The 9,719-nt window shown below is 27.1% G+C and overlaps 1 protein-coding gene across 1 annotated transcript; it reads left to right on the top strand.

The window, feature by feature from the left end:
- Window positions 1-5,924: 5,924 nt before the first annotated feature.
- On the top strand, window positions 5,925-8,986 carry LOC105135045 (hyoscyamine 6-dioxygenase-like). Its single transcript, XM_011039716.1, has 4 exons — window positions 5,925-6,250; window positions 6,407-6,654; window positions 7,560-7,881; window positions 8,594-8,986. The coding sequence occupies exons 1-4, from the start codon at window positions 6,026-6,028 to the stop codon at window positions 8,834-8,836; spliced, it is 1,038 nt and encodes a 345-aa protein (XP_011038018.1). The 5' UTR covers window positions 5,925-6,025; the 3' UTR covers window positions 8,837-8,986.
- Window positions 8,987-9,719: the final 733 nt, after the last annotated feature.

Genomic DNA, 9,719 nt, shown 5'->3' with positions numbered 1-9,719 from the left:
CAAGATATAATTTACTAACCTACATTTAAAAAAAAATTTAATCATACCTTTGATAACGCTCCGAGTATTTGCCTAATTAGCTAGGCATAATCTATTTTTCAAAGAAATTTAATCAGACTAGAAAGTGTGTTTTACTCTAACATTGCACCGGCTACTGTGGTGTTTTATACTTTCTCTTTATAACTTTTACTTTATTTTTAGTAATTTTCAGGTTTTTAATAGATAACTTCTTGTTATCTTACTTCGGTCAACTTCTAAATAGCTATTTTAATATTTTCCTCGAGTATCATAAAAAAAAAACTACTATTATAGTATTCCAGATCAGCAAATGATGCCGACAAACTTCGTCAGAATCCATTTAACCCCATCATACCTGTTATCAATGGGATCTAGCATTGATTTTTTTCAATAACCAAAGGTTTGATGACATGGTATGCGGGTCGAAAAGTTATTAGAGGTTAGTATTTTATTTTTTATTTTCTTTTTTTATTTTATTTTTCCGTACAATATTTTCAAACTCGGTTTGGTGATTGACTTCATCCAAAATCAGGTCATTAGTTTTGACCAGATTATCTGAGTCAAACCTAATTTTTTTACAAGTTAAAATAATATTATTTTGATAAAATAAAAAAATAATTAATTGATTACAACCAAGTTTTTTATCGGGTCAACTAATTGATCATCTTGATTTATAATTTGTTTTGTTTTTCAAACTTGGTTTGGTTTCATTACCAGGTCAACCGGGTTCTTGATCAGTAAAGTCAAACTGAATTTCAAATTATCATTCAATATTTTTTAAAATGAATTTTTCAGTTTTTTAATTTATTTTTTATATACAAGTATAATAAATTAATCCAAACTAACTTGCTTTCTATTATTTATATTTATTATACTAATTTAGGTTAAGTATAGTTAATTTTTATTATTTTATTTTATTTTTAGTTAAAAATTAAATTGCATTAATTTTCTCCGGATTTTTCCCCAAACTACCTTCATTTTTTTAGTTCATCTATTATTATTGTCAAAAAAAAATTATTCCATTAAAATAAACATTATTTTTTATAAAAAAAAAAAAAAAGGCCTTGTTGCGTAGCGTGTGAGAACCCAAATCCCAGGACCTGCTTCTTGTTATATTCATCTGACCTGTTGTCCATTCTGTCAGATCATAATTGAAAGGAATCTTAGAATTTGATAAAATAACTTGCAGTTAGTTTAAATGCCTATAGTGTGTACCAGATTACTTCCGTGTCAGTTTGCTTTGAATTTTTTAGTCAAAATTCATTTCTTTGTGGGGCAATTTTTGGTACCTCTCGAAGACTTTTGATGAGCTGCTTTTCCAACGGTACATTGTAAGTTAATCAATTTAATTTAATAATTTAAATTATTAAATAAAATTTAAAATATAGTTAGTATTATTTTTTAATATTTTTATTTAAATAATAAAATTTTTATTGAAATTTATATAAATTTATATTATTTTATATTTAATTTTTATTAAATAAATAAAAATAATAAAATTTAAATTCATAACAGCTTGATTATTAAGACGCTGATATCGTATAAAAAAACCAACTCAATTTTATAATTTAAATTATTAAATAAAATACAAGATATAATTTACTAACCTACATTTAAAAAAAAATTTAATCATACCTTTGATAACGCTCCGAGTATTTGCCTAATTAGCTAGGCATAATCTATTTTTCAAAGAAATTTAATCAGACTAGAAAGTGTGTTTTACTCTAACATTGCACCGGCTACTGTGGTGTTTTATACTTTCTCTTTATAACTTTTACTTTATTTTTAGTAATTTTCAGGTTTTTAATAGATAACTTCTTGTTATCTTACTTCGGTCAACTTCTAAATAGCTATTTTAATATTTTCCTCGAGTATCATAAAAAAAAAACTACTATTATAGTAAAATAACTTATAATTAGTTTATGTATTTATATAAATAATAAATTGATATATCTTTTAAATTATTTTATAACAATTTCATATTTTAACTTAGTTGAGACGAACAATAACCTGTCTATATTTTTTTAAGAAGGGAAGGACCACTAGGCCATGTACCTGACTCTGTTGCCATAAGCTGTTTGAGTATTTTTTTTTAATTATTATTTTTTAATATAAAATTTTTTAATATTGAATTGATAATAAATTAATTTTTTATATTTTTATTATATAATAAAATAAAAATAAAAATTTAATTTGGTAGAGTAATAAGTTGAACAAATTCATTAGGATTATTAAACAAAAAATTAAGTCAGAAATTTTTAAATTTAAATCATTGCCCCGTATTTAAAGAAAACTCTAAAATATTTTTTAGTGTTTAGATATTATTTTTTAAATTCGAGAAAATTTTGAATCCAACGTGATAGCTGGAACAAGGGGGCACTTGGCAGTGATATTGTTGTCGATTCACGTGTGAAAGGATGGCTTCAGGCACCAGCAGGTTTGGTAGGTCCTGCATGACAACAGAGTAGCTGTAAACAACATAGTATTGTAAGGCGTCCGATTAGTCAATTTCCATCATCAGTCGGCGATGTGATAGTGCCTCGCGAAGAATTTAACTGAACCGTGTGTACTGATATGTCGGCAACACTGAAGAAAACCGTAACAAAGGTTCGTATTATTGTGTTGTTATATTTTAAAAATATTTTTTAAAAAAATTATTTTATTATTTTTTATTTAAATTAATATTTTTTTAATATTTTTAGATTATTTTAATGGTTGATATTAAAAATAATTTATAAAAAATAAAAAATACACTACTTTAATATTTTTTTAAAAAAAATTATAATTATACTCTCAAATAGGTTTTATATCTATTAATCATTATAGGCAATAGATTTAATAGTTGTTAGTTATTAGGGTTTAATTTGAATCTAATTTTTTAAAAAATATATATTATTTAAATATTATTTTTAAAAAAAGTTGAAGCTTTGAATAAAAATAAAAAACTATTAATATGATTTTACTCAAATTTTGACGTTTTAGGGTTGGGGATTAATTCATAGGTTACTTAATTTTTACAGGATTAACTCTCTAAATTATTAAAATCAAGCCCAAGTTTTGAATCACCAAAGTTAAATTAGTTTGGCTGGCATACCCAATATTATAGGTCTAATAATTATATTAAATTTAATATGTCCCGATGCTAGATTCTATGTTTGGTGGCAAAGCCAAATTAAAAGATATTGGATCCAGCGAGTAAAAAAATTAAGTTTGACAATTCAACAAAACTCAATAATTTTAAATTTAATTATAGAATAAGACTCAAATATTATTAGATTTGAATATAAACTAAACTTAATAATATTAAATATGACGATCTAATACAAACAACTTTGCCATTTCTCGAAGAAATGCATTGCCACGTCATCATAGTCGCCACCTGCAACCCTAATGCTGACATTTCATGGATAACGTCATGAACATAATCACCACGGGATACCGTCCTCGTAAGTTCTTCGTGTGAATATGGAGCGCGCCTGACCTACCGACAAATTATATCCATGGTTCTACTTTTTTAAATTCTTATCATTTTAATCCCTGTGCTTTCAATTTTAGCATATTAATAAACATTAGTTCCATATATCATTTGACGATGAAAAAAGTAATATTAAATCAGTTTCTATATTAATCGAAATTAAATTTTAATCTTAACGAGACACACCCTCCATATTAATATAATTATCTTAGAAAAATCACAATATATGTTGTTTAATTTGTATTTATGTGCCATCTTTCTTTACTTGCTAAATAATAAATAGTTAAAAAAATTTATTAGGCGAGCCTAAAATTAAAATTGCCGGTAGAAAAGAGAAGAAATCATGATAGTGCATGACATTTTCGAAGTGATGTCAATATTCTTACATTTGCTTACGTCATAAGTGGCCCACTTAATTAGTATCGTAGGTGTCATTTATTTATTCTTGATCAATTATTGGACCACACCATGGCCCTTAGTGAAGCACTTTATTTATTTCTTACAACCTATGCGATTTGAGTGTTTAAACATTGGTTGTGTTTTTGTAAGGGTGATTATATGCTGTCTTTTCTAATCAAGATCCGAGGGGTGGTCCAAGATTAAAAAATAGGAGGTAGAAGAGATAATATTTTATCTTTGAAAATGTAAAATTTAAATTCAAACACGCCAATGAAAATTTGTTGATATCGAGTGGAATGAAATGACTAATTTAGTATATAAAATTATTCTTTAAACTTTCTTTGAGAATTTAAATTTTTGAGTTGAGATAATTATTTAATGTGATATTAAAATTTTAATAATAAAATACTTGAAAAAATATATTAAAAATAATAATATAAAACTATTCTTGAAATCTTATACATATATTTATTTAATATTTTTAGAGTATTTGTTTTAACAACAAGAAGACCAAACAACACGGTTTTAATTTTCAGTACCATTTTCTTCCATTTTTATCACTAGGTATGCAATGTTTAATTATAGTTAAACCATTGTTTAAAAAATATTTAATTTTTATGCGTAAGAACAATATAAAAAAAAATCTCATGAAACTTGAATTTTGTTTTTTTACATTTAAAATATATTTGATTCTCTCATAGCATAGCATGGCTATGCAAACTAGTCATAAATAAATTAATAAATATATAAAATATAGATAAAAAAATGATTATTATCGCTCTATGTGTATACATTTTATATGATTTTATTTATATATTTATTAAACTATCATGTGATGATGTAATAAATTTATTATATTTAACAATATTTTCTGATCGGTCAAACCGTGAATAGTACTATTTAATTACGCAAACGTTACTTCACCAAATCATAAGATATATACACAGGTGTTTACATTAAACAACTGTATTACATAAAAAAAAGATTAGTAAAATCAATAAAATATTAGCATTGACTAATATAAATGACCTGGAGAGTACTTGCATGCCGTTTTTTAGAAATTAATTTTACAAATCATAAGATTTTGTTCCGATCTCTATGAAGTTAAACAGAATTTTATTACATTAAACCAAATTTTACTATGTTTATGACCCGATCTAGCACTAGATTAATTATATTTAATTACTATGTTTATGGCTATTTTACTCTGTGCCTTTTCTATATGATCACCTAGTTCATATATAAAAATAATAAAAACTGGGGGCTTTATGTGGAATTTTTGGATAGACTCGTGTAGCTTGGGTATTTAAATTGTCTTTTCAGGAATCTTAAACAGAATTTTTATGAATGATACAGGTCGTTTAGAGATAGTTTTCAGTGTTAGCCTATTAGTTTTCTTTTATAAAGGTTTTTATTGGTTTATCTGATTAATTTATAGTCTATTTATCTTTAAATTTAAGATTTATGATTGCTATGTGATTTTTAATTTTATTTTCCACTGTTCAACCTTGTGGTTGAATTCCTTAATTAGAAACTTTAATTACACAAGTTCTAATTTGACTAGAAGTCTTGAATTTGAACTAATTAGTTTGGTTTTTGATTTTTTTATTTCTTTTTTATGATATTTATATCATATGTTTTTATTCATGTTGTCACCATTTCCGTGTTATTTTTCATTTAATTCTACTTAAATATTTTTAAAAAATTATTTACTATTGTTTAATTTTAAATTCTAAAAAATCTGAAAAGAAAATACACTTTCCTGTCCTGCTTAAAGTTCATTTTTTTTATTTGAATATTAGAGCAAATGCAAGGAAATAAACCCGGCTCTAAAAGAACAAATAAAAAAACCTTCACTGTAAATTATTTATAATTTCAAAGATACCAAACTCGAATTTTTAACCTATTTTCTGGAGGACAAAAAAAAGCAAGAAAGGGCGTGGGAGGTGAAACCCACCTCCAATAAAAAAATCAACGAGTCCCATTGGAAACCATTAATTCTTCCGGCTAATCAAAGCCTTATCACATAGCATGCCAGCATCTAGTTTTCGGCTATAAATATGGAATCCCATATCTTCCTTTCCATCAGCTTAAGAACATACCAGAAAGAATCCATTGCATTCTCACCTAGTCATGTCTCCCCCTGCTAATCTACTGCTAGCCGACCTTGCATCATCAGGTGTAAAGCAAATTCCTACCAACTACATCCGTCCCATCTCCGACCGCCCCAATCTCTCCGATGTTCAGATTTCCGACGTCTCCATTCCTCTAATTGACCTTCACGGCCTTAATGGTCCTAACCATTCTCTTATAATCGAACAAATTAGCCAAGCTTGCGAAAACGATGGCTTCTTTCAGGTACTGAAACCATGTTCCTTTTTCTTCGTTGTTCCTTGCTCACTTCACTCCTTCCTTCTTTCTCTTCTCCTCGTTTCGTACAGATCCTCGCTGTAGTTATGCTTCAAAACTATGGTTGTTAATGTTCTTACAAAATAAATGCACCGCTGTTCTCAGGTGAAGAATCATGGGATACCAGAGGTAATAATCGGTAACGTCATGAACATAGCTAGGCAATTCTTCAATCTGCCTGCAAGTGAAAGGTTAAAAAATTACTCTGACGATCCTTATAAGAACACCAGGTTGTCTACAAGCTTTAATGTTAAGACAGAACAGATTTCTAGTTGGAGGGATTTCTTGCGACTTCATTGTTACCCTCTTGAAGATTACATGCATGAATGGCCTTGCAATCCCCCATCATTCAGGTAACGTCTAAATTCCATTCAAACCATTTTTTATTTATTTCGATATACTTTGAATTAATGCTAGACATCACATCCTCTTTTTTTAATAAAATATCAGTTAATTCTTTTGATTTGGAAAATCTAATATTGAGTCTTTATATTTTCGTATGTGTTTGTAATTTAGTCTTTTTTGATGAATTGTTTTTTTCAACCTCACTTTTTACAAGAAAAATTTAAAATACACTTTAAAGGAAAATTAAATTATTTTTTTTCTAAAAAATAACTAATCAAAATTTTCAATCCCACTTATTACGAGAAAAATTATAATTATATTTGAAAAAGTTAATTTGGGAATTTTAAAAAATAATTAAGAGTAAACTTTGGTTAAGAAACTAACTAATGATTTTCAAAACTAAAAGGATTAACTTATAGAACATTAAAAATTCAGGGGCGAAATCATAATATACTATTTTTGTTTCATGTTTCAGGAGAGGTGTGGCTGAATACGATACAAGTATTAGGAATTTGTTTTTTTTATTAGCACAGTTAAAAATAATTAGTAAAATAACACAAATAAAAAATAATTAGTAAACTAGCACATTTTAATGAGTTGCATATACTAATTGTGACACTTTCAACTGCGTTACTTTTCTAATTATTTTTGTGCTTATGTTATTTTACAAAATATTTTTTTTAAATGTGTTAACAGACAAAAACACTATCTTAATTTGTTTTAAATGTGCTACCTTACAAAATTATAATTGTATTTGAAAAGGGTAATTTGGGAATTTTAAGAAACAACTAATAGTAAATTTTGGTTAAGAAACTAACCTATGACTTTCAAGACTCAAAGGAAGGACTGACTTATAGAACATTAGAAATTAAGGGGCTAAATTATAACACCCTACTTTTGTTTCCTGTTCCAGGAGAGATGTGGCTGAATATTGTACAAGTATTAGAGGTCTTGTGTTAAAACTGCTAGAGGTCATATCAGAAAGTTTGGGGCTGGAAAGAGACTACATAGATAAGAAATTAGGCAAGCATGGGCAGCATATGGCTATGAACTACTATCCACCGTGTCCGCAGCCAGAACTCACGTATGGATTGCCAGGACATACCGACCCTAATTTAATCACCATTCTCTTGCAAGATGACGTGCCTGGATTGCAGGTTCTGAGGAATGGCAAGTGGATTGCTGTGAATCCCATTCCCAATACCTTCATTATCAACATTGGTGATCAAATGCAGGTGAACTTCTATGTACTTTCCGGTCATCGGAACAAAAGAATATTTTTTAAAAATGGAGTTGATTCATCGGAGCATTAGATTGGTGGAGATTTTGTGTTATTAGCTCAGAAAATTTAAAATATTGGCAAATAATATAGCTACGTCGGCTGGTAGGATTGAGATGTCACCATTGAATTAGTGTGTGCTTATTGTGGCTTCCCATGAGGTTCCCTCGGAGTTTGCGTGGAAAAGTAATATTTTGAAATTGACCGACAACACTGGAATTATGATTTTTACATTGACAAATTAAAAAAGTCCAACGGCCTTTCAAAACCTAGCCCAGCCTTGTCCGTCTACTGTCGTCACCTGCCGACTTTGAACTCGGTGATTTTAAGGATCAATTCACAATTAATTTACTTGACTGAAACCGAGTGAGATTCGATGGGTCAGTTCCACTAATTATTTTATAATTTTTGTTTAGAATGAAATTTTTTTAATTTTTTTATTTAAAAACATTAAAAACAATCTTATTTTAAGTTGATTTAATGACCCTAGTCCTTCATCGAGTCAAACCCGTGAGCAGTTCTTACAACCATGCCTCTAATCACTTGTATTTGCATCCACAAATCCACTTAATTTCATGGTTAATTATTCCGCACTAGTGCCACGATGCAATTAATAATTTTTATTAACTCTAATTAAGTTGTGTTTTTTATTTATTTATTATGATAAGGTACTTAGCAACGACCGTTACAAGAGCGTGCTTCATCGAGCAGTGGTGAACTGTAACAAAGAGCGAATATCCATACCAACATTCTACTGTCCTTCGAAAGATGCTGTCGTAGCCCCCCCTAAAGAGCTAATTGACGACGATCATCCAGCAGTTTACAGAGATTTTACATACGGTGAATACTATGAGAGGTTTTGGAATAGAGGACTCGTCAAAGAATGCTGCTTAGACTTGTTCAAAGATTAATGATAATTTAGATAATTTTATATATAGCTTGATTAATTTTATAAAATTTAGGATTAATGATCGAGTAAATTTCTAATTGTTCTTGAATAAACTCAAACTAATTATTATTGAAAATAAACACAACATCCATCTGAGTTCATGATGTTTTAATCAATTGAAATCCTATATTCATTTTTAGTCACACGTGCAAGATCATATGTATTGTTTTATTTTAACAATAAATGTGACAAATATTAACCTAAATCAAAATCATGTATAAAAAAATATAATATTAATTATTTTAATTCCAATCTTGAATAATTTAAAAATTAAATTGGGTTGATCAAATAATTCACAAATTAATTAAATTTGAAGTTTATTCCATATACATACCCATTAAAAAGAAATGATGTTTTTATGTATAAAAGATATAACTATAAATTTTACAAATTGTTTTTTACTACGTGTGTGGAAAAATATTGTGTTTAATTTCTTACACTTTGAATATTTATCATTTAACATTTAATTTATTTATAATATTTTTGCTATTCTTATATTTATTTTATTGTGATTTGTTATTTTTATATATATATTTTTTAAAAATTATTATACAAACACTAAGAAAATTAATTGTAACATTATTTTATTCTTTTATTACATTAAAAATTAGTTTGGTATCTTATAAGTTTTTATTAACACATGTAACCTTTATTATATATGAATATTAATTTTTTAATTTATAGTTATATTTATTACTTAATATTAAAAAATATATTAATAACATCTACACATTAACGTTTTTACACTATAAAATAATATTTAACTTGTAGCGATGTGAATTGAATAAACATGTTAATATTTTATTTTTTATATTTATTAACATAAATAATTCTAAATATAGTTA

The sequence above is a fragment of the Populus euphratica genome, unplaced genomic scaffold, assembly GCF_000495115.2.
Source record: "Populus euphratica unplaced genomic scaffold, PopEup_1.0 scaffold172.1, whole genome shotgun sequence".
Lineage (NCBI taxonomy): Eukaryota > Viridiplantae > Streptophyta > Magnoliopsida > Malpighiales > Salicaceae > Populus > Populus euphratica.
The sequence above is the reverse complement of the archived record's forward strand: the minus strand, read 5'-3'. Positions and strand labels throughout refer to the sequence as shown.